At 42.0% G+C, this 25,197-nt stretch overlaps 5 protein-coding genes across 6 annotated transcripts in view; 1 reads left to right on the top strand and 4 right to left on the bottom strand.

Annotated features, from left to right (window-relative positions):
* Positions 1-585: 585 nt before the first annotated feature.
* RB195_025099 (uncharacterized protein) lies at positions 586-1,386 on the bottom strand (the record flags this gene model as incomplete). Its single annotated transcript, XM_064213108.1, has 1 exon — positions 586-1,386. The coding sequence occupies one exon, from the start codon at positions 1,384-1,386 to the stop codon at positions 586-588; it is 801 nt and encodes a 266-aa protein (XP_064068989.1).
* Positions 1,387-1,488: 102 nt separating this feature from the next.
* Positions 1,489-2,120, bottom strand: RB195_025098 (uncharacterized protein; the record flags this gene model as incomplete). The annotated part of the gene is made up of 2 exons (XM_064213107.1): positions 1,489-1,862; positions 1,982-2,120. The coding sequence occupies 2 exons, from the start codon at positions 2,118-2,120 to the stop codon at positions 1,489-1,491; spliced, it is 513 nt and encodes a 170-aa protein (XP_064068988.1).
* Positions 2,121-2,209: 89 nt separating this feature from the next.
* Positions 2,210-3,511, bottom strand: RB195_025097 (uncharacterized protein; the record flags this gene model as incomplete). The annotated part of the gene is made up of 2 exons (XM_064213106.1): positions 2,210-2,510; positions 3,489-3,511. 2 exons carry the CDS (start codon positions 3,509-3,511, stop codon positions 2,210-2,212), a joined length of 324 nt encoding a protein of 107 aa, XP_064068987.1.
* A 1,979-nt stretch (positions 3,512-5,490) lies between these two features.
* The window catches only part of RB195_025095 (uncharacterized protein), a gene marked incomplete at both ends in the record, with an annotated part of 31,428 nt that continues 11,721 nt past the window's right edge, over positions 5,491-25,197 (top strand). Inside the window, 5 exons of one of the 2 annotated variants that reach the window (XM_064213103.1) lie at positions 5,491-5,519; positions 5,571-5,681; positions 14,163-14,303; positions 20,697-20,844; positions 20,923-21,025. In XM_064213103.1, the coding sequence (XP_064068984.1) occupies positions 5,491-5,519; positions 5,571-5,681; positions 14,163-14,303; positions 20,697-20,844; positions 20,923-21,025 (532 nt within the window). Of the gene's footprint in view, positions 5,520-5,570; positions 5,682-10,246; positions 10,255-14,162; positions 14,304-20,696; positions 20,845-20,922; positions 21,026-25,197 lie in introns of those variants that run through there. The other variant, XM_064213104.1, reaches the window with a different exon arrangement.
* On the bottom strand, positions 9,000-10,517 carry RB195_025096 (uncharacterized protein; the record flags this gene model as incomplete). Its single annotated transcript, XM_064213105.1, has 2 exons — positions 9,000-9,102; positions 10,402-10,517. 2 exons carry the CDS (start codon positions 10,515-10,517, stop codon positions 9,000-9,002), a joined length of 219 nt encoding a protein of 72 aa, XP_064068986.1.

Genomic DNA, 25,197 nt, shown 5'->3' with positions numbered 1-25,197 from the left:
GATTACGGCTGCGCAGTTGAAAATTTCGGTGCCTTATTTTGGTAAAGCATCTGGTATGACCCTAAACTGACAATTTTTATCTCTCTAAGTGTTCTGGTTCCCTCAAAAAACTAGTTGAGAATGCTTCAAACAGAAAGGAAATAAGAAGAAATACTTAGAATTTTTCTTAACTATGTTCCGAAAAATTAGGAAAGTTCTAAGCAGAAAATTTTTGCTCAAATATAGGTAAGGTCTTGTCTGCAGCCGTTCGAAATCATATTGCCTGAAACTTACTGTGAGGGTCGTTACTCAACACCAAAATCGCATTGAAATTGCTTTTTTGAGTGATAGTATGAAAACGCATCATTGTTAGATAAGACGTGCACTCTTTAAATTTTTCAGCGTCATATGCAAAAGTTTCACTTCTGTCAGAGATTGATCCCTGACCGGTTCAACAAAAAGACCGCTACGCCAAATTTTTACAGCGCCATCTTACCAACTTACATGGTGGATTCACTTTGATCACCTTGACTTCCGTTGATCTTCGAACTGGTCGATCAGGCACCAGTTATTCTTCCATGTGTTCCGATCGGGTGCCAGAGTCGTTCAGTGGTTCCTCCTTTCGCGTGGGACACGGAGAGCATCATATTTTTCTTTGAAGGACTTCGTGAATAAGTCTGACCATCGAGTCGGCGGTCTTCCTGTAGTGCGCTTAATATCGCAAAGAACCCAGTCGCTCACGGCTCTGGTCCAACGGTTGTCGTTAATGCGCATCACGTGTCCGACCCACCTTATTTTACTTTCCTTGGCAAACGCAGCAGAGTCTGTAATCTTTGATCGCTGACGTAGGAGAGAACTTCGAATCCCGTCCCTCACTTGCGTGGAACGGGATACTCCTAGCATCACTCTCTCAATTGCGCGTTCAATGACGCTCACCGCGTTTTCTTCCTGCTTGCGAAATGCCCAGGTTTCCGAAGCATAGGTCAAAGCAGGAAGTACGGTGGTGTTGAAGAGGTGAGCACGGAGCTGTGTGTTCCTGGTCTTCTTCACTACATCGTCGATGCTCTTATACGCTCCCCAAGCCGCTCGTCTCCTCCTGCCCAGCTCGGGGATCAGGTCGTTCATCATGTTCAATTCCCGACCAAGATAAGCGTAGCTGGTGCATTCGGATATGTTCGTTCCGTTGAGTGTAAATAGGGCATCCGAGACCCATCCGTTACGCATGAACATCGTTTTTTGCAGATTCAGTTCGAGACCGGTGCATCTACATACATCGAATTCGGTCAGCATTCGTTCCGCCTGACTGATGCTAGATGTTATCAGAACGATGTAATCAACAAGGCGCCAATTATGTAGCTGCCGACCGTCAATCTTCACTCCCATGTTGTCCCATTCCAGCTTTCGCATTGCTTTCTCGAGGGTAGCTGTGAATATTTTCGGTGAGGATGTATTACCCTTGCGAGCTCGGACGTGAGTTCTTGTTTGCTTGCGGCTCGTGCTGCTGGCGCATCAGCTCAAGAGTTTGAAGAGACAAGCGTCTCTTGGTGGTTTTAAAACTCTCAGCCTTCTTCGCGCGTCGTGAAGATGTTCAACGAGTCGGTCATATTCCTCGTTGATGTTGTCCATTGCGGAATCTTCCCAAAATCCGGCTAGCGTAGCGAAGAAATCCCAGTTGATGGTAGTTCTGGGATTTCTCTCCCTGAATTTGGCGGCTTTCTCTTCTCTCCTTGTGAAGGAAAATCTTCCTCGGAGGAGACGATGGTCCGATCCCGTAAAGAACTTTAGCACAACAGCAGCATCCGTCAGGCAAAACCTTTTACTGACGATGATGCGGTCGATTTTACTACAGTACACTTCTGGTTTTGCGAGTTCCCATGGATAGTCTTAGTCGTCATGATTAACTCGGAAAGCCTCTCCCCCTTCTCATTCTATTACAGGCCTTGGTTCACGATGTGAAGTTCCTCTGGCGTTCTTCTCGGGGCAATTTTGGAGTTGAAATCACTAATTATGACCTTGTAGAACATATGTTCTTGCCGGTAGAACTTCTCCAGGTCCATGTAGAAAGCTTCGAGGTGCTCTTCTTGTAGCTTGATGTTAGAGCGTAAGCGACGAAGATAGCCAAAGCTAGCACCGAACCACATTGTCTCGTTCGCAGACGTCTGATTCGGGTCGTAAGTTGTTTGAAAGAGTCGATGTTCTTTCCCATACTCGTGTTGACGAGGACGCCAACTCAACCAACTTCTCTACTGTCGCATGTCTCTAAGAACAGTTCTTCTCCAGTTTCATATACCGCGTTGAGTGGGTGACGTCGTGAGGTCTCGGTCAGCCCGATGACGTCGTTTTTGATCTTCCTGGCTTGCATCATCAGATCTTCGATGGCCGCTTCCGATGCAAGCGTACGTGCGTTATAAGTACAGGTCGTCATCTTAGTCCTTTCCCGTTTTGGCAGCCTCGATAACTCTTGCAACCCAGTCCTTCCTGGTGCTACCGTTCCACGTTCTCCTCCAGAATCAGGAAATTCTTTCTTATCCCTGTGAGATGCACATAATTTTGAAACCTATAGGCAGGTTGCGGGCCTTAAGCCCCATGAGTTCTTGGGAGAACGTTGCGTTCTCGCGAAACAGGTGGATCTTGGAGGTGGATTTGCTGTAGGCGACTCCAAACCGCTTCACTTGTACCTCCCAGTCGTTTGATTGCACTTTTTTGGCCGAGCCGACATGCAGGATACAAGGATGTCATGAGTCAGTCCTGGCACAGCAGAAACAGAGTCTATCCCTTTAATCAACCGCGTCTCTGGCCAAGCACAAGGTCGTTTTTATTCCGCGATTTCTTTCTTTCGTTTGTTTCTTCAATACCATTTTTTTAAAATTTCTGATTGCTGTATGTGCTACCATTTGAAGAAGAATGGAAGTCATGTTCAAGAGCGTCCTTTACTAGCCGACGTTCACGGGAGATTTTTCTCTCAACTACACGCTTCAACTTTCTCGTCAACCGCATCCCCACTCATCACTATTCGACGAAAGATCACAAAGTGAATTTTGTGACACACCTCTGAGGGAAGATGGATATTTAAAATAAATTAAAATTAGAATTTACGCATGTCACATGGCATATTATTAGAACTAAATTTTGCACCTTTTAATAGGAGTTTATTCACCAGCGACTACCCTCTTCTCTTTTTCTCTTCGCTATTTTCATCTCTTTCCTCTTCTTCCCACCCTCTTACAACTCTTCTCTTCTTGCTCCCACACTCCTCTTACGACCCTCAGTTGAGAAAATCTCAGTGTACATTGGACCTTGATTGGGGAGCTTGGTTCACTTTGGACAGTAGGACATCTGATCCAATCTCCGCAGCAAGGCGTTATGCATAGTACTTGTCTGTATAGAGAGGGTGCTGTCGGATCTTCGATATGCCCCGATCATGATCATGATCATCAATTAGCGAGGAAACGTGTCCTGTGAGATTCACAGTCATTGCTACTTAGATCGTTGCTGCGTACTTTGCCTACCCATCGCTGATCGTACGCTGCATCACCAGCTAAGATATAATTCACGAGGCACTAATTTGTTTTCAAGAATCAGACACTTCCTCTAGAATTTTCTGGTGGAATTTTGAAGAGGAATTTCGTAATGTAGAGTCAAATTTCTAAGTGTATCGGGAACAGAAGAAACGCTCACGTGAAATATCACAGGAAGATGCAGCTGATAGCTTCAAATTTTGTATATGATGATCTTCGTTAAAAACGGGGCATTCCAAATTCCAAAAATATTGGAGGCGAGGGTTATCGAGATGCTGTAAGTTCCTATCATTTTGTGCCTACGCTGTTTCCATGTGGAACCTTCGAATTATGTTGGTACTTTTGAAACAGATAAAGGAACACGAAGGTGATTTTAAAAAACTGGTTGTGCATTGTAAATAAGTGGTTAAGATTTCTCTACCTCCTCAAGGTAACATCTATTCAAGATTCGCTCCTTCTCTTTTTTAATACTCCTGCACAGAATATCAAGTCAGTGTATTGTTTTTTAATTTATTCAGTAATATCGACAACACTCACCATTCTTTTTTTAACCCAAAATGCTATATGATAACGCGCTTAGTCCGTGTGTGTGTGTGTGTGTGTGTGTGTGTTTGTGTGTGTGTGTGTGTGTGTGTGTGTGTGTGTGTGTGTGTGTGTGTGTGTGTGTGTGTGTGTGTGTGTGTGTGTGTGTGTGTGTGTGTGTGTGTGTGTCACAAAAATACTCCATACTGATGCAAAACTGCGCACCGTTGCGGTCCCTAACCATGGCCATCCACCTGATAGGCGAGCACTCTACCTTCCCACTATTGTCCAAGGATATGCTATAAAGTATGTTGACTTTGATACGCCAGATTTGTTTATGTCATATGTTAATGAGGATAAATAAACTTTTATGGAATGTACACTTCCAAATTCGCAAACTATCAATATATCAACTACATAATAACGGGCTTATTCTGTCACGTGTGTGTCTCAGTCACGAAATACCAAAAAGAGACGGAGACGGGTATCATGGCGTCGGTTTGGTACGCTGGAGCCCCAACAGTAGGATGGGTCTCTATGACTCATTCGCGTATCTATTTCCAAACATATTTCCCTGATGCTGCTAACATCCTTTCTTCAAAAAGTGGAAACACACATACAAACGGCTGCTTAGATACAATACTAGCCAACACATGTTCACTTGGTCTGACGAAGAGTTTTATCTTCATCACTACGATGATAATATTCACTTCATTTCATGTTAAAGGCATCATCCCACGAATCTGAGATGGTGCAGATTTCAGGTGGAGTATTCGTATAAAGGATGGGAGACTACGGAGAGGAGGGTGATTCCGTCCATTTCTTCCTAATTGCCGTAAAAAACGGCCCTGAAGATACGGCTTCATTCGTTTTGGCGCACCATTTTGTACAAGAGGTTCGATTGGAGCGCGCCAGTCTTGTGCCGCGCCGCATCTTCCTGGCCGTTTTTTACGGCAATTAGCAAGAAATGGACGGAATCACCTCCCTCTCCGTAGTCTCCCATCCCGTATACGAATACTCCACCTGAAATCTGCACCACCTCAGATTCGTGGGGTGATGCCTTTAATCACGCACGTCATTCGCTGCTAATAGTTGAGAGCGGAGGAATTTCATACTTCGAATAATGTTTTCAAATTGTGGAGGTTTCAGAGAAACATAGATTTAAAATCAATTTTGATTGTTCTTCTAGTACAGTACTGACGCGTTTAGAAAGAAAATCATGAAATCTCTCGTCTATGCTTAAATTTTTGAAGAAAAAAATCGAGGAAAGGATTGATTAAAAATAATTATTATTTTACAAAAGAAGTCACTACTGTTGTTTCTTTTTTATCGGTGAAGGCGAGCGAAGCGAATACTACAAAAAGTCTGAAGTCCGGCTTAAGCCGGACGTTCAGACTGGTTTCCTTTTAACTGCGTAATTATTTGCATCTCTGTGGCCAGAGGAGCATGTAAGAAGGTTGCCGTCTTCTTCATGAACGACTGGAGCGTGGCTATGTCGAGGTATGTTTGCGTATCCCAAGGCATACCCACTGAACACGTTATTTCCTTTAGGCATTTGCGAATAATCTCGCGAGACCCTCTTTACCATTACCCGCATGGTACAAGACCAAGTAAGGATGCCAATAGCCCAGTGATGTTCAGAGGAGGGCATGCCTGTTCAAGGTATCAAATTCTAATCCAATTCTTACATGAATACTTTAACATATTTTTGTCCGAACATCTGAGAAAAATGAGCGCTAAAACTCCGAATATTTTTATAAGATTCGAAACGTTCAATCTTTAACGAAGCATTCGGATCGTTCGAATGTTTGAGTAGATATACATCTAGCTAACATCTCGGAATATTCGGCATGATGGAACTGGTTGTGAGAACAAGGACTGACAACAATGCTTTCCGATCTACGTACATACAATGAGCCATCTATGGTACATACTATGCATTAACATTGAAAAAGCGACGGTTCGCTCGTTCTTAATTCCTCAAAAAGAAATGGGAATTCCGGAGCAAATTCTGTATATGTTTTTTGGGTGGATAGGGCGTTTGATCGGATAATTTACGTTCGATTTCATCTTTTCAGGCTCTGGAGAAGGCGATATTGCCGATGCGTTATCCACGAATAAAGTATTACAGCAACCTCGTGCCCGGCTCAATCAAAGAAAGCAAATTTCTGTATAATTAGGTTTCTCTCTTAAGGATTCATTGAAGGGTGACATTTCGTGGAGAAGGCAATGATTGCAACCTAACATAGTCTGAAGTTATAGTTGGAAGAGTATACGAAGACTCAACTTTCATACTTAATCATAACGTCAACAAAAAAAATTTGTTCAAGACAACCTCATAAAATTGTTGATTTACTGTTTTTTTTTTTTGCTCATTTCTGCGATTTTGATTATAGTGTAAAATTGCAGTTTGTCCTTAATTTGAACCTTTGTTGCAAGGAGAAAAATTGTCAAAATAGGCAGTCAAGTCGTATTTAAGCACAACTATATCTGAGTTTTAGGGGCGGTGTAGCGCAGTCAGTAAGAGGTTCCACTGTAGCTAAGATTCGAATCCGCCCTAATGCAAACCAAGCCTTTCATCCCTTCGGGTCGATAAACTGGTACCAGACTTGTCCGAATGGATAAACGCACTGGCACTTGGCAGATCGGCCAGCCCGCCCAATTGTAAGGCTGCAAGAGCGTTCATAAACCTCAAACGAAGTCTGTGTTGAAGTCGACCGCGTAATCGCACCCCCATAGGAATCGATCAACGCCGTGCAATTTATCTTTTATATCTGAGTTTTGTGCAATTTTAATTGTGTGTGGGTGGAGAGACGAACTTTTTTCGCACATTACCGCAGCGCAAGCTACGAGAATCCCATCTTTCATCTTTTCTTCATATTTTCTCTTTACTCTGCTACCTCTTAATCTATAGAAAAGAGTTCAAATTGAATGAATCACGGCAGAACTCTTCAAACACATAATGTGTTCCCCTTGTAAAGCTAATTTTTCACTGGATGGCTTTCTCGCTCTCTTATGGTACCGCCTTTTCATGAATTCGTAGCAAAGGAGGTGGAATTTTTGGCAATATCTTATCCAGAAACAACACAAACTCACTACAAACTCTTCACAAATATATAAGTAAACTTACAAAAAATTGAGTTTGCCACAACATTTCGAATTGAATGGTGTCGTTTTCAAAACGATTCGAGTTTTGAACACAAAACATGTTTTGTGATTTCAAAACATTTACTTTCTGTAAGACTTCGCGGCGCAGTTATTTTCGCAGCACAGCCAGTGCTGGTACATTGCACCCATGGAAAGGAACATTAGGTCGATATCGCATATTTATGTTCAAACAACTTATGAACTAATCTTCTCCAAATATTGGAGACATGTATAAAGAATAGAAATATTGGACTTATCAACACTCTCAACATGGCGACTGTTCATCCTCCTATGTTGAATTTATTAATGGTAGCTGGGTAGCTAGTTTTACTGAATTATTGTAGTTAAATTGAAGTCCTAAACAAACGTCCTATTGAATGATAAAGAAAGGGAGTGATGATTATTGTTGGAGATGCATATACAACACAAAAAACAAAACAGTTCAAATCTCATTTTATCACCTGACAGCTGGACTGGAGAGATCATATCATAAGTCGTTCACGACTTCATCTTCGTATATAATTCGATTACTTTTAAACTCCAATTTTATTGTACAATACTTTTTAACGATGAATTCGTAAGTTGTTCTAAACATAAATACGCAACGTACACGTAATGTTGCCCTTCCAACGCTACAGTAGTGATTGCCAAAGGTGCAGTAGACCAGTCCTGACCGAGGTGCGATAATACCTGGGAAGAACGATATTATTCAACTCAAAACGCTGTGGGGAACTCAATTTCTTGCAAATTAAGGAGTACTGTGTTGAAACGATTCCATAGAATCTATCCAAAAGTTCCGTATTCTTTCTTGCTACGGTAATTTATGAAAAAAGGTGCTATAAGAGAGCAAGAAACTTCACCCTGAGAAAACCAAGTTCACAAGCTGAAGTGCATTATGTGTTTTGTTTTGAGAGTACTGATCAGATTCCTTCAATATGAACTCTGTTCTAGAGATTGACAGAGAGCAAAGTAGAGAAGAAATGAAATAAAAGGACTGAAAGGAAGGATTTTCGAAGTTTGCGCTGTGGTAGTTTGCGAAAGAAGTCCGCCTCCTCACATACACATATTCACTAAAAGTTTTACAGATATACGTGTGCCTAAACGCGATTTTATTGGCTGTTCTGACAACGTCATTCCTCGCAGCAATCGTACAAATGGGCGAAAAATAAAAATATCGACAGTTTCGTATGGTTGCGTCCAACATTTCATTTTGATGTTCTAACAAAATATGAAAGTTTGGTTCCTTGAGGACTTTTTTGACTATACTACGACCTCGACTTCGATTACATTACTGGTATGGTTTGCAGTTGTTGCTGTTTGCAAATATCCGGCGGCATTTTGCTCTTATCTGAACGATATGCCGGTTTTTTTCGGTAAGTCTCAAAGAGACAATTTACTGATGCTTAAGTTGCTCAAAAATTCCCAGTTAATGACAAGGTAAAAGCGGGGGCCGACGGCGCGTTAAATGGGAACATTGGAAAGACAGCGTCAATCAACGTTGCCTTTTCAATGTTCATGCAAAGTATTGCATGTCCAGTTAGTTTCAAAAAGCAGCTCCTTTTGAAGTGTATGTATGTAGTGTAGTGTATATATAGTATATTAACCAGCTGCCGGTTCTGGCTACAGACTGGGCTAAACTCAGCAACAAACGTTGATTTAAGTAGAATGACCACAAAAGATGTACCCTTGATGAGAACCACTGAGTTTTTGCTACTTATGTTAGCAATCACATTCTGTCGCTGAGATTCCTGGAATTCATTGCTTTTAATCAATCTGAAATGAGTGCATGTCGAGATAAGTGTACGCTGTATTTGTTCCTTTGATCCAGCCCGGTTACTTGAGTGTCGAGCACACATCGAAGATGCGTTCACTGGGGGACTCCAATGTCATTTCGTTCACTCCGCTCTCGACAGATTTTGCTGACACCGTCATTATCCTAAAACCCGATCCTAAGACATAAATTTCGTTGAACTCTTTATTGTTTATGCTTGCCAAGTTCCATTGTTCGTCACTACCGTTGGAACTCTAATCAACTTCACTCTACCTTCCCAACTCTTCATTTTCTTTTTTTCTTTTAACCGCTCAAGCTCTTCTGTTATGGTTGCTAAAGAGTTGAGGAAACATCAAGCTAGTGATGATCAATTTTTCGACTCCTACGCGTAACTTGCCCCTTCAACTGCCGTCAAGTTTGATCCCAGCCGTAATGTTTACCTGAACTCTCTTTATCGGTCTATTGTTTGCTAAGAGGCAGATCAAGGACCCATTGATTAATTTCTCATGGCAAAACATAATCATTTTGCATATTTGCTGTGCGGAAGTCGTAAGAAAAAGCTAGAATTAGTTGGGCTATACAGTTGGAAAAATTTGATACACACTACACTGGTTAGTTATTATGAAAGGCTGAGTTAAATAATCGATGGTGCTCTCTTTTGCTTCCTTTCCAGCGAGAATGTGCATGGCCAGATTGAGGGTAGCGAATCACCTCAAAGGCTAAGAAGAGAAAGTGAGCTATTGCTCCATGTGAACTTCAGAAGTGAAGTAGTCAAAACAAGGGACCTATAAATCTCAGAAAGAAGAGATTCTATTGGTCACGCACATTGCACTACCTCAACCTGGTGCTAGATGTAGCTGATCTACCTTGCGCTGAGTGAAAAATTTGGAAACTCGTTGTCTGTGTCATTTGCGATGAATCTGGTTTGTCATCTGACCAGTATAGCAAATCAGCTGGTATTTACTCGCCTTTTCATAGCATGACAAAGCAAATGATGATACTAACCAACCAAAAGTCGGGCACACTCCTATGGTAGTTCGTGAATGTGCAGATCATGTCTCTTAGCATATCTCAAAGCAATGTAGACGTCCCCACCGATGACATTACGGTTCCAAACTCCGCCTTGTATGAGAGAAGAGGGATTATTGAGCACAGACTTCTCAGTGGGTTCCGGGGAAGGGGCCCTCAAAAGCCGACAAATGGTGGGCGGAGCACAGTGACCCGCATCCGTACCATGCCATTGATCGTGGAGAAGGTCAGCCATACGCATGAGGTCGACGGACACTGCCTTTCTCCCGTGCCAGCGTGAATGTACTTGTACGTAAATCTTCTGATATATGTATGATTGGCGTTGCATTTTTCTCTTATCCTGTGCCGTCTTTGTAATCATCTTTTTCTTCTGCGATGTACCACGTTTTGTACCAGATAGCCAAGTTTTGTGCCTAATTTCTCCAAATTTCTCACCTATTAATCTTTTGCCTTGTGCCCGTCCTTCTTTGACATTGGATCGTCTCCATTCCTTGGACAAGGATCTTCGGTGGCGATATTCTCTTTCCTGCGGTGATATTCTCTAACTTCATAGAGAATGTATCCGTAAAGAAAAACAGTGGTAATTTAATTACCACTTGAATGCGATCACTTAATAATTATTTGGTATGGCTACGAACGATGACTTCCTCGTGAGAAATGTACATAAACTAGGGTAAAAATGACAGGGTGCAGGGTGTAGTTGCACGAGCGGTCACGCTGGAACGGGGCTTTTTTTGACCGCTCGCAGACAGCGTGCGAGCGGTCCGCTCTGCAATTTGCCAGATTTTGCCGAGTGACGTCATCAAGATCGATACTGGCAACTTCTTTTGTTTTCATTTTTTGGTTTTTTCGTGTTTTACCTTTCTTTTTTTTGTTATATTTGCTATGTTTCCTTTTATCTTGTAGTATCTGCTTCTGAAATTTGGTTCAAAATTGTATTTATTCCTATGTTAATGTGTTTTACTGTTTCTTCCCCAATCTTCCCTCCATTAAAAACAAAAACGAATATTGAAGTTAAACTAAATATAATTTTGAACCAAATTTCAAAAGAAAAACATGAACAAAACCAATACAATAAATTGAAACAATACAGATACGATATAGATCCATATAACAAAGACAAACATAATAAAAATACGGAGAAAGAAACATAAAGTACGAAATCAGGGAGAAAACCAAAAAGAATGAAAGCAAAAAAAAAAACTCTGGCCCGTATCTATTTGAATGACGTCACATGGCAGGACATGGCAAATTGCCAAGCAGACCGCTTGCAAGCAGTCGCACCTGTCAAAAACCACGTTGCTCCAGCGCGAACGCTCGTGCAACTATAGTGGGACCGCCGGTACCTGGACCATGTTCCGGAGCTACCTCGCTCCTAGCTCAGGGTCTCATCTAAATCTACTTAAACGGCTGCGCGGGCGGTCGCGTCGCGGCGCGCTGGCCCGCTGCCACTTCTGCCGAATCGGGGGCCTTTCACAAGCGTGGAGGCCTTTAGCGTTAAAAGGCACTCGTAGCTATTCGACCTGAAGTAAATAGGTGAAGGTGATAACTTCACCTTCGATGCACCTATTTCATTGCCTATTCTAGGTTTAAATGTCTGCTAACTAAGGTAAGTTATTTCTAGATATATATGTTCTATGTTGTGACTTCTCTCTCATTTAAGTAGTCTTTATTTCTTGACATGTGGTAGCATGGAGTTGTTTTGGCAGGAACGTTAATGATTCGTGGCTTTTACAACTCACGGCTGGCACAATCCTCTCTGTTAACGCGTTCTTTATGTAGTTGAAAATTGAGTTTCTTTTAGGAATTGTTGCCAGAGGATTGCCACACGTTTCCACTGATGATATCTCTCCCCTTTAGAGATTGTATTCCTCCTTACTCTCCTTCTTCGTTGCTGAAATCATTCTATTTCTCCTTTAAACTGCGCTGAACTAATTTTCAAATAATCGCTTTTAATTATTGAATTGCGGAAGATAGGACTTTGAATTGCACGACCCGAAATAAAGAGACTTTCAGTAGCGATAACCATGCATTTAACAAGTTGACACTCCTATAATACCCAAAATAAAGTATAAGGCAAAGCAGATGGAGGAAAAGAAATATGGACGTGATGGAGGTTGACGAAGCGTTGTAATACACAAAAATCACTATGAGTTTCGCGAAATCATTACTTCGAACGGTTCCAAATCACTATCCCAGCAGAGCAGTATTCTCTCCGAAAACCGTACCTTCGACTAGTCAATAATTGAAAGCGACTATCTGAAAAGCAACACTGGGCAATTCAGAGGAGAAATGGAATGATTTCCACAACGAAAAAGGAGAGTAAGGAATGCAGTCCCTAAAGGGGAGAGATAAGCATAATTGGAAATCTGTGGGACATATGGCTACAACTCGTAAAAGAAACCCAATTTTCAACTACATAAAGAATGTGTTAACAGATAGGGTTGTGCAAGCCGTGAGTTGTAGACGCCATGAATCATTAACGTTCTTGCCAAAAACAACTTCACGCTAGCACATGTCAAGAAATAAAGACTACTTATATGAGAGAGAAGTCACAACATAGAACATATATATCTAGAAATAACTTACCTTAGTTAGCAGACATTTAAACCTAGAATAGGCAATGAAATAGGTGCATCGAAGGTGAAGTTATCACCTTCACCTATTTACTTCAGGTCGAATAGCTACGAGTGCCTTTTAACGCTAAAGGCCTCCACGCTTGTGAAAGGCCCCCGATTCGGCAGAAGTGGCAGCGGGCCAGCGCGCCGCGACGCGACCGCCCGCGCAGCCGTTGAAGTAGATTTAGATGGCACCCCTAGCTCAGCCGGGCAATAGTGGGACTGGAGCGCGCAACTGTCGCATATGTATATGAGGACAAAGATATGAGGATGTCGGAGGATGTTCTAGTAGGTCATCCCAGTTGTATATAAGCCCGTTTAGAATGAATGCTGCGGTAGAATGTTCTGGAAGGTCACATGTTAGTCGTATGCAAGGGAACTGTTCCTCCCTCAGAGTGATTACTGTTCTATCTCAGCTGTACGCTATAGCAGACGTCCTCTTTCTTTTCCCTTTGCTGGCGGAAAATTAAATGGTGTGCTGCTGTTATCCTCTCTTTCTTCATTTTTTTTTGGGTAATAGTGGAACGTCTTTTTTCACCTCTTCTTCCTCCCTTTACTTCACTACATGACATTCTTCACTCTGCTCCGCCATGCACACCTCTGCCCCTTGCAGTATCTGGAGAAAAGGACCTTTCCTACTGCGAAACCTCTGTACGAACATATGCAAAACATTCATGCGGAATATTTTTATTGTGAGGATTGCGGAAGAACATTCTTCCCATACAGTGGATTCAGGAAACATAAGAAGGCACGAGCTTCATTTAGTGCGTGGGTTCCGATGTGTCCTGGCGATGCAAGCGAAAAGTAACGAAAACGAAACAAAAACGATTGTAAGCGCACACAGTGTTTAGTGGACATCATTCTGTGAATACTTAATGGGTAATAATAATAATATCAATGATAATAATAGTAAAGTTCTTTATCATCCCTCTGCTAACACCACACTTGAAGAGTAGCGGTGGCGTTCTCATCTACACATGCGACAACTGCGCGCTCCAGCCCCACTATTGCCCGGCCGAGATGGGGGCGCCGCGCCGCCCCGCGAGGTAGCCCCGGAACATGGTCCAGATGCCGGAACTCAACTATAGTAGAGTCAAAACGACATGAAGGGCGTACGCCGCTTCTTTCGAGGCGCTTCGGTGGAGCGTAGCGGCTAGAAGCGTGGTGAAACCCTTGCTGGCGCCACCACCCGCTGCAGCTTACGACGGTGCGAACTCGTTTCCAACTGCTGCCTCCACCGGGCCGTTTCGAGCGCGTACGCAAATGCACCGCAGCTATACTCGTGATTCATGTCGTTTTGACCCGACTATAAATGTACCACTTCATTGGAGATTCATTCTATTAGATGCCTTTTTCCTCACCTCGCATGAGAAACATGATCTTGTATCAACAAATTGTATCTATTACGAGTTTTTACAAACCAAAAAGATTGTTCCTTATTTCACTTCCTTGCTCTTCTGTTGTGAGTTACTTTAAATCTTACTTCAAATCACCACTTCATTCAGTTTTATTTGCGTTACTCTATTCACAATTTATGTCCAGATTTGTTAATCGACCATTTTTCATTTTCATTTTCAGAATGCTCGGCATTCCATTTCTTGATAATGCAATATGGAATTGGTTTAAGCCTCAAACTTTTGACGATCCCGTCGATCGACTCAATTATTTCATTACGTCCACTCTCCTCACTTTCTTTGCTATAATGGTTTCTGCTAAACAGTACGTTTATACTACTCATATTATTTCTTTTTTAAGTCACTACACACCATGTGACAAGTATTTTTTTTTGTTACAAATTCATCCTGTCAACAAATATCGCAAGGAATCGAAAACTACCAGATCCCAGATACATATTGGTTGCCACTGTAGGCATGATGATAGGATCATTGTTGAGCTTGAACAGTGTGTCCTCATGCGCTGGGATCTTTCGTCAGTGCAGCTCTTAAATTATGCAGTTAACATACAGGATATTTGATATATACTCCCTGTTCCATTCGTTACGAGTATGGCAAATGAAGTGTCTGGTGCAGCTGAAGGTTTCTTTATCAGCAGTTGATTGCAGTTGATTAAATTTTATTTCAATTTCATGTACATTTTCGGGTGCTTAAGAGAACACTGTGATAAGAGACATGTAAGGGAGTCCTCTTTATATTAATTCTCAAGCGATTCAACTATCACGAAAAATTCACATTGTGATGAATGAATTCATTCATCACAATGTGAGTTTTCACGCTTCATCGCGAATTCATTCACGCTCTGGGTACCTCGTGATGTGCACCCCGCACATCACAAGGTATCCAGAGCGGCTTTCAGAAAGACTAGAAGGTGGGAAAAACAGCGAAGTAACTGTTTTTTTAGGACAAACGTTCTTCTCTGAAAAACGTTCCAACGTTCCAATGAATATGGTGAGAGGGCGGCGGAAAAGCTGTATCCTATTCGTGCATCGATCGTAGCAATTGGCTAATATCCTCACATACGACGCGTCCACACCTTGATCGACCAGAGCTGGCAGTACTGCGTTTCGTTTCTTTTTTTATTCGTTTCTATGCTGTCGAAGGCTTTCTCATAGTCGACGAAGGTTAGGGCAAGGGACAGGCGATATTTCCGGGGAACCTCTATGACCCTCGACACGGTCTGGATGTGATCCAAACGGCTGAACCACTGACGGAATCCAGCTTGTTCTTGAGACTGGGCTTCATCCAGCGCCCTAGATATGCGCGTGAGGATGATCTTGGTGGATACTTTGTGCAACACGCTCAGCAGGCATATCGGACGGTAGTTCCGAAGGTCCTCTCGGTCACCTTTCTTATGGATAAGAACGGTTCGCGAGGTCTTCCACTGGTCTGGGATTCTTTCTTTCTGAAGGTAGGATGTCATGTGCGCTGCTAAGATTACATGAAGTGGATGGCCACTAGCCCGAAGAAAGTCTGCTGATATAAAATCAGGTCCGGGGGCTGTGCCTGGTTTCATGCTCTTGATAGCGACTCGTACTTGCGAGTCCCGTCGCTCAGCAAGGCTGCTAGCGGAATATTATATTCGCGGAGATCCCTGCGGCACTTCTTTAGACTCGTTCTTCTTTGTGCTGTTTCCAGAATTTTGTTCTGCCTGTATTTCAAAAGATCCTCCTGCAACGCTTTTCTGCAGCTACTGTTTGCTGCTAACCGCTCAATGTGCGATGCATTCGGATCAAGCCTCAACATCATTCTTCTTTCCAACAATTCCTTGGTGGTCTTCGAAACTTTGTCGTGCGCGGCTTCGAGGCACACTCAGCACAGGCTCGTAGTCCACGTTTGGGTCCTCTTCGATCTGCCAGTCACCTTGGGACAAGGAGTCCTCGAGTACGCCGTAGACGTCTTCTTTTCTCCTTCGTTGCCGATAGCAGATGTTGTTTTCCATCCTGTGGCTTAGTTCTATTTTCGCACGAAGGAGACGGTGATCAGAACCACTACAAAAGGATGGTACTACTGAGACGTGAAGTAGACACCACCTCCGGTTGGCGAGCATGTGGTCGATCTCTGCACGAGTCACGCATTTAGGTGAATCCCATATTCACTGATGACGTTCTTTCTTCATGAAAAGAGAGTTCCCATGAAAGAGGCGAGCTGCGGACAACAGCCCGGCGAGACGATTGCCATTTTCATTCCGGTCTCCTAGTCCAAATCTTTCGATACTGCATTCTTTTTCTGTAGCCCTTCCTAGTTTTGACAACGAACTTGTAGAAGTACTTCTCGTTTCGGATCACTTCCTCCAGCTCCGCATAAAAGGCGTTCAATTCGTATTCATTAGCTGCGGATGCTGGTGAGTAGTAGTTGATGATATAGGATAGTTTCTGGCGTTGATCAATCCGCTTGGGATGAGTCTCCACGTTCATTTCAATTCAGAATCGTTTGAGGTTTACGAACGTGTAACTGCCTATACAATGACTTGCGGTGGCTAGCCGATGTGTCAAGTCAGTGTTTTTATCCTTCCAAACAAGTCTGAGACAGTCTCTATGGCGTGTCGTGCGTGCGAGCAATCTGGGGTTTTGATCGCCTCTCATCGGTCGCCATACCGCTCGACGTCTGAGATGGCTGGGCCCAGTGCGCAGGGTACTGAGGCAGTGAATTTTCTGGAGTGGCAAAAAGACTTTTCCCCACGCTAAGTAGCCATGCCACGGCGATCTTAGCTTTCACCACAGGCCCAACCTATATGGATCAGGGAGCCACCTTGCGACATTTTGCCAAGGCGGTGGTGAATCTTAGCAGTGGTTTACTCTTAGCTAGGCTTCCGAGAAGTCGGAATGTCGGAAGTGTCGAACTCCTTCTCAGCTTAGGAGACCCTGCCGGAGGACGAACCTCCGCAGTGCATCGCAGTTCGACGCCCAGAGTTACCTCGGCGCCACTATGAGGCAGTAAACCGTTGTGGAGGGACTGGCTGGTACATATATATATATATATATATATATATATATATATATATATATATATATATATATATATATAAAACATGAAGCCAGCTTTCTACTCGTTAAAAACAGAATCGTAACTATTAGAGTGTATCATGCTATATAATAACGCGCTTAGTCCGCGCGCGCGCGTGTGTGTGTGTGTGTGTGTGTGTGTGTGTGTGTGTGTGTGTGTGTGTGTGTGTGTGTGTGTGTGTGTGTGTGTGTGTGTGTGTGTGTGTGTGTGTGTGTGTGTGTGTGTGTGTGTGTGTGTGTGTGGTTTTTTTTTTTTTTTTTTTTTTTTTTTTTTTTTTTTTTTTTTTTTTTTTTTTTTTTTTTTTTTTTTTTTTTTTTTTTTTTTTTTTTTTTTTTTTTTTTTTTTTTTTTTTTTTTTTTTTGTGTGTGTGTGTGTGTCACGAAAATACCCCATAATGACGCAAAACTCCGCAGCGGTGAGGTGCCGAACCATCGCCATGCACCTGATAGGTGAGCACTCTACCTTTTTACCATTGTCTAAAGTTGTGTGGCTATGTATGTTGGCTCTGATAAGGCAAGTTAGTTTCTCTCATATGTTAGTAAGAGTAAATAAACTTTTATGTGAATTTATACTTGCAGATTTGCAAACTATCATGCTATATAATAACGAGCTTATTCAGTCACGGGTGTGCGTCTGAGTATGTGTGTGTCTCAGTCAGGAAATTCCAAAAAGAGGAATAGGGAATATTTTGGCGTCGGTTTGGTGCGCTGGACCCTCAAGGCGATAAAATTGGGTGAGACGGGTACTATGGCGTCGAATTCGTGCCCCGGAGCCAGATAGCTGTAAAATGGGGTGGGATGTGTCCAACGAGGTTGGAATGGTGCGCGGGAGTCCCAATGCAGTAGAATGGGTTTCTATGGGCCCTTCGCATATCTATTTCCCAGCATGTCTCGTGAAGCTGCTAACATCCTTTCTTCAAAAAGAGGAAACGGAGCACGTGCGAATGGCTGATCAAATACAACACACAGTAGCCAATAGTTTACGCGATCTGACGTAGAACGTTATTTTTATCACTACGATAGTGATATTCACGCCAATTCATGTTAGCACTTCGTTCTTTGCTAATAGCTGAGGACGGAGGAAACTCATACTTCCAATAATGTTTCAAATTGTGAAGATTCGAGAGGAACTTAGATGTTAAATCAAGTTCTATTGTTCTCCAAATGTAGAACCGACACGTTTAGAGAAAAATCATAAAATCTTTCATTAATGTTTAAATTTTCGGGCAAGAAAATTGAGGAAAGCGTTGCTAGAAAAAAACAATTCTAATTTTTGAAAATGTCGCTGCTGTTATTTCTTACTGATCGGTGAAGGCGAGCAAAGCGAACACCAAAATAAGCCTGAAGTCCGGCTTTAGCCGAACGTTCGGGCTGGTATCATAAATATATCTCTTATTTAGTTTTCTAACAAACCGCGAATTAAGTAACGATGCTCACTTGCCTTAAAATCGAGGTAGGTCTGAGGCTTATACTCACCTTCACAAACTTTATTTGCGATGCTTCTACGAACTGTGAAAGCCGTAGGGTGATCTATCCTACATTATATAGGTCACAGCTAATCGAGGCGATCCAGGCACACACAGAGAGATAGGTGCAATAGGCAGTAGTCGGATCCTCCTCAGGTGAAGGGGGTCTTGTTCATGGGGTGCAGCTTAAAGGCATCACCCCACGAATCTGGGGTGGTACGGATTTCAGGTGGAGCATTCGTATACGGGATCGTAGATAATGGAGAAGTGGGTGATTTCGTACATCTCTTGCTAATTCGCGTAAAAAAAAAACTCCGCATCTTCCGGGCGTAAAAAGGCCCGGAAGATGCGGGGTGCGCACACGATGGCGCATCAGTCGAACTCGTTGTGGAAAATAGCACGCCAAAACGCTCGAAGTCGTATCTTCCGGCCCGTTTTTTACGGAAATTAAGAAGAAATGGACGGAATTACCCTCCTCTCCTTAATCTACGGCCCCATATACGAATACTCCACCTGAAATCCATACCACCTCAAATTCGTGAGGTGATGCCTTGTGATGAGCGTGAGGAGTGAAGTGATGAGGAGCGCTTAGTCAACCGTCCAAAAGAAGGGGGTCGGAGCATCGGCTCCGGCTATCGCATCATGGTGATGAATGAGACTTAGTTTTATACATTTTCTTTCCTGCTTTCCATATCTTCTAAGTTAACGTCTAAGTTCTGGGTCAAAATGCCGGTGTAGTAACCTTGAACTTTGCCGAGAAGTTGTGCAGTAGTCATTTTCAGCTTTGCAGCGAATTCAAGTCAGTTTAAAGGCATCACCCCACGAATTTAAGGTGGTGCAGATTTCAGGTGGAGTATTCGTATACGGGATGGGAGACTACGGAGAGGGAGGTGATTCCGTCCATTTCTTGCTAATTGCCGTAAAAAACGGCCCGGAAGATGCGGCGCCGCAAAGACTGGCGCGCTCCAATCGAACCTCTTGTACAAAATGGCGCGCCAAAACGAATGAAGCCGGGCCGTTTTTTACGGCAATTAGAAAGAAATGGACGGAATCACCCCTCTCTCCGTAGTCTCCCATCCTGTATACGAATACTCCACCTGAAATCTGCACCACCTCAGATTCGTGGGGTGATGCCTTTAATCTACATATTGTCATTGCAGTCTCGACTACGCGGTCACCCGAATACAATTTATATTGAACTGAATGGGACTTACTATCGGGATGTGATCAAAGGGTTTGACACAAAAGCCTGCAGGCCAGTGATAAGTTGTGCATAATCGGGAATCGATCCCGAAACGAATGGGTGAAGAAGTCTTTATGGGAGAGGATCGATCTCGAAACAAATGGGTGAAGTAATCTGCATAAGAGAGGGAGAGGCAGCAAACTTTAGTGCGTATTATTGTAAACCTCATTGTACTGATGGAAGACACCATCTGTAGGAGAGTTCCTTTTTGCTCTGTTTCATTTCATTTCATTTCAGGACATTAAAGTGTTTGTTCTCAATATAAAGGGTCTTTTATTACGCAGGGTATTATTATTGTTTTTCCGGGTTTGCTCATCTGATGATAGTTACTGAAATCCACCATATCACGCAGGTTATTAACACAATTGAAGAATGTAAGGTTAAGAAGATTATGTCGCATAAAGACAGTATACCGAGAAATCTGGAGTGTTGGGATTTCCACAAACGGAGTTAGGGATGTTCAACTATGAGCGCGATCGCTAAATTTCTCCTAATTGGTGTGCCGAATGAACACCCAGTGGGCTGCTGACACTGTTTTTCCAGAGTGCTGGGAAACATGATACGTACGCCTGCTCTCGAGCATGACGCGCTACTAGTTGACTCGCAAGTGGATTCGGTGCGGCAAGACTGTTTTCCGCTACCTTTTTCTGGATAATTCGAAAATTGGGCGTGACAGCGCGCACACTCGTGAACTACACCCTTAATCATATATATTCGAGATCCTAACACCTTTAGTTTCGCTTCATGTGTCGTATTCTGTCGATTCATTAGACGTATTAGTATATAGGCATATAAGACTGTGGAACGACATCCTACCAGAAATGTTACTCGCGTAATTCATTTAAATGACTAGTTGAAACTGAAAGTTTTCAAAAAAAAAAGTTTCAAGCGTTCCGAAGATTGCCAACTGGAAAGCGAGTATAGGAAAAATAAAAATAATTTAGATATGTCGGTTCTCCCATTCAATGTTGGATGCCTATGGAATTTAAAGGAGGATGGGAACAGTATGCTGAAGACTACTGCTTCATCCAAAATACTTTCTTCGTGCCATTTTATGAAGAGATCCCCGCCGATGATGAGGATCGCTCAAAAGTGTGGAGCTTATGTGTTTTTAGGACCGTAGAGAAAATCCTCGTGTAAAACACAACATATATACGTTCGTATTTTCAGGCTGAAATTGGATATTATCAGTGGGTTCCGGTCGTTTTAGCACTTCAAGCTATAATGTTCTATCTACCTAACTGGATCTGGAAGACGCTTCATCAACAGAGCGGTGAGCTCACATTGACGTGTTGATTGTTGAAGTTTCATCCAAAGTATTGGTACTGATCACAAACTCCATTTGTTCGCTTAGAACTCTGAGCTCAGTGCATATTCAGAATTTTTTTAAAGGAATAATTTAATTTAATTTTTAAAGGAATCGCGAATAAGCCTAGAATAATGAATATAACAAAATTTGAACTAGAAAGTATTGTGTATTACCAAAGAAAAATCTATGAGTTCCAGTAATTGCTCAGAACTGTTTGCAGAGGTACATTTCTCCTCAATACAAGGCAACTTTTTATTAGGACTTTTTGGGTTATCACAGCTAATTGTTGCTGCGCTCGTGAATTGTTGTGTTAATTGTTGTTCGATAGGAATGAGCCCGGAAAGTAGTGGAAATCAAGTATTTTACAGAACAATAATTTTCTAATCGAATACATCTACGGCCTCTTCTCTTGCTATCTTTGAATGTTCTCTTTCTCGCTCACTTTTTTCATGTGATCTTTTCTGCAGAATAGAAAGGTTTACGATAATTGGCAGAATCCAGTTTGCGATTGCTACTCTTGTAACTCATGGATTTGGTGGCACTAGGTATTGAGTAATTGCTGGAAGAGTCTGCACAAAATCTATCTAGAGGAGGGTGCTTATGGGGAACTCATGCCGTTTGGGAGCAGTCGCGTCGCGACAGTACGGGGTCGATATTGCGCAAGTCCAGGCGTGTCGGTCATCATCAGGATTCGTCTGCTCCATCCAAGAGGCGCATGCTGTTTTATTTGGATGAGCTGATGAAACTATTTTATAAGGGAGTGGTATAATAAAAGATGAAGTTTATAGTAAGAAACGGGGAACGGTCAAGAGGTACCTGTATGATGTGCCGCCGCGTATCCCGGAGGCTAATGAGCGTCGTTAATTGCACCTCGCGTCTCCTGATACCGTCATAATCGCTACAGTAGCCTGATTGCTCCTCTTGTGCTACGTCTTCAAGACGCCCCGCCCTCTCCTCCCATTTCGCCGTGTCTACCGCTATTACGACGATTTTTTTTTCGCCGCGTCCACAGCTTTTATAATGCGCTTTTAAAATCGAACAAAAAGGAAGGTATTAGATGTTGTTCGAAGGTCTACATAAAGTGTGCTTGTAAGTTAATATAAAAGAAGGAAAGAATGAAATAGGTTTGTATAAGTGACATGCTATTTAGAAATGCGAGTGAAAAAGAAATTATCCTGTCTCGACTTGTTAGGTGAAAAACACTCATTCATCCCTGGGAGTGCAAGAGATGTTTCAAAAAATGTCCCACTGATCGGTGTTATGCTATCTTCTTTACCTTTTTTCCCTTTCTAAGGATTTCTTTTTGTTTGTCTAGCTGGGTAAAACTGGCATCCAACGATTAACGAGGCGCGAATGCCTCGCAGACATACACTGTACCTAAAGGTATATCTCGAAAATACAAAGCGCTCTGTTCGCCACTAACACACCTAACCTCTCGTATTGATTTTATGTAGAGACTAGATAAAAATGAAGCGATAAAACGGTGTTGAAAGAAGTTTGAAGAACCATACAAAGTTCTATTATTATAAAACTGTATAAAACGTACAAGCAAGTGTTGAAGTACTTGACAGACGCTCGATATAAACATTATATCTAAGTAAAATTTTGAAAAGGTAAAATGTAGAAAGAAGTTTAAGGAATGTATACAAAGTAATTAGCGCATAAATTTACTGTTATTATAGGTGCTGCAGTTGAGGTTGAACACGAATTCGCTGAATGACATCGTTTATTCCCAATAATATGCGCTTGGTTTACTATATCCGTACATCAGAATTCGCTGCGGCAATTCATTTTTCACTCCCATTCCTTCAAAATTCGCACTATCCACCGCTTCATCGCGACGCGAACGTCGCGCGCGGTGTTGATCAGAGAGCAATAGGGAGGCGGGGTGTAGGTGATCTGAGACGGTCGTGGAGGATGCCTAGCTGGTGGAGCGGCAGCCGTAATTACGCGGAGGAGCGCGGTGCTGAAGGGAGGACATGAGCGGTCAGCCGGTTTTCACGGGTACCTCTTGTCCCGCACCCGTAAGAAGCTTGTGTGTAAATGAATGTGGTCGAAGAAAAATGATGGGGGAAAAGATATTATTCCACCTCTCCTCTGCACCACAGAATGCAACATCGAGAATTTCTACGGAAGGAAACACCTTTAAAAAAATACAAGTTTTCCAGTTGACGCAGCTTTTTTCACCTTAGTAGCAGACTAAATATTAATGTAGAACAGAAGTAATGCATTTTTTTGTCGTTGCTTTTCGCGTATAGCTGTTTGGTGATAAATTTTAGTGTAATTTACGATTACTCTAATTAGAAATTATGCTTCATGTTAAAGCTTATCGGGTGTTTATGATCAACACATTATTCATTTCGAGCACTACAGTACTATACGTGAACTCGGAAAACGGTGAGTGACGGTGTGGCACCGTCAACTGCCCTTAACTTGTCATAAAAATGGAAGTTTCAGAGCAAATTATATATCATTATATTCTTCAAAAAAAATAAAATAAAAATAAAAATAAAAAAATAAAAAGAAGCCAATTTTTGGAACCCAACATAGCCTGAGGTTGTCCATGAAAAATTGTTCAGGGACTTAACGTTCTACATTTAATTCGAACATCAAGAAATTATTAGACGAAAGCACATGCAATGGACGATTTATTATTTTTAATTTATTTTTGCGATTTTGATTATTGTGTAAAATTGTGGTTTGATTGGAAAAGGCGTTATACTTTCAAGAATGAGAGAATAATGATGAAATGACAGAATGCAAGAGAAAATTAAGAAGGCAACGAAGTGCGATGTTAACTGTTACCTCCGTTGATCTTGTGTAAAGACACCCACTATATAACACAACATTATGTGAAATACTCACCCTACGAGTTTAACAGTTCGAGGAGGCAATGCAAATAAAGTTCATAAAGGAGAGTATAAGCCGTAGGCGCATTTTGAGACACAAGTTGATTGACACATTTCAAAGTTTGCTCTATATGTATATGGCGAGTGAGTATCGTTACTTTGTTACGGAGAAGACTATATACGAACTGTATTCATAATATATATTCTAATAGTTACGATTTCTATCTCTTTCTAAGAGTAAACATTTGGCTTAACTTCTATAATTTTTTAACGCTTACTATAGTTTTTCTAACGCTTACTATAGTTAGTCGCCGATATACTGACATATATATATATATATATATATATATATATATATATATATATATATATATATATATATGTATATATATGTATATATATATATATATATATGTATATATATATATATGCGATATGATATATGTCCCTGATGTATATGATATAGAAATATGAAGTGATATATATATATATATATATATATATTTAGGGCGGGTGTGGCGCAGTCGGTTAGAGGTTGTAGCCATACCGTCGAGGGTTCGAAACCGCCCTAGTGCAAACCAAGCCTTTCATCCCTCCGGGGTCGATAAATTGGTACCAGACTTGTCTGGGAGGATAAAAACACTGACTTGATCATCGGCTGGCCTCCGCAAGTCATTGTGTAGGCCAACACGCGCTCCAAAACCCCAACGATTAAGAATTCCAGTAAAACGCGTTGGCGCATCCCAAGTGGACTGATGCGCCAGTGACATTATCCTTTTATATATATATATATATATATATATATTTACCAGTCTGAGCGTCCGGCTATAGCCGGACTTCAGACTTTCTCTGGTGTTTGCTTCGCCCGCTTTCACTGATCAACGAAAATTAATATTAGGGTTATTAGTTCTATGAAATTGGACTTGTGCATCTCCAGCAATCCTTCTTCCTTTTTTTATATTATAACTAAATGCGAAAAATTTCATGGTGCTTCAAACACTCCTTATCAATATATTATAGACAATATTTAAAAGTATCTTGCGAAATATGGGTTTTTCTCCTGTTTTCTACAAACGGTTATCAAAGAATGATGTTTTGGCATAAAATAACGTGAAAGACATCATTCTACTGATAAAGATAACGTTCCACGTCAGATCACATAAACATCCTGCTGCTACTTAAGCAGCCGTTTTCATGCGCGTTTCCACTTTCTGAGAACGGCACGCTACCAACTTGAGGCGAACGAAGAAAGAAATAGATACGCGGAGGAGTCATGAAGGTGAAAAG

This window comes from Necator americanus, chromosome X, assembly GCF_031761385.1.
Source record: "Necator americanus strain Aroian chromosome X, whole genome shotgun sequence".
Taxonomy (NCBI): Eukaryota; Metazoa; Nematoda; class Chromadorea; order Rhabditida; family Ancylostomatidae; genus Necator; species Necator americanus.
The sequence above is the reverse complement of the archived record's forward strand: the minus strand, read 5'-3'. Positions and strand labels throughout refer to the sequence as shown.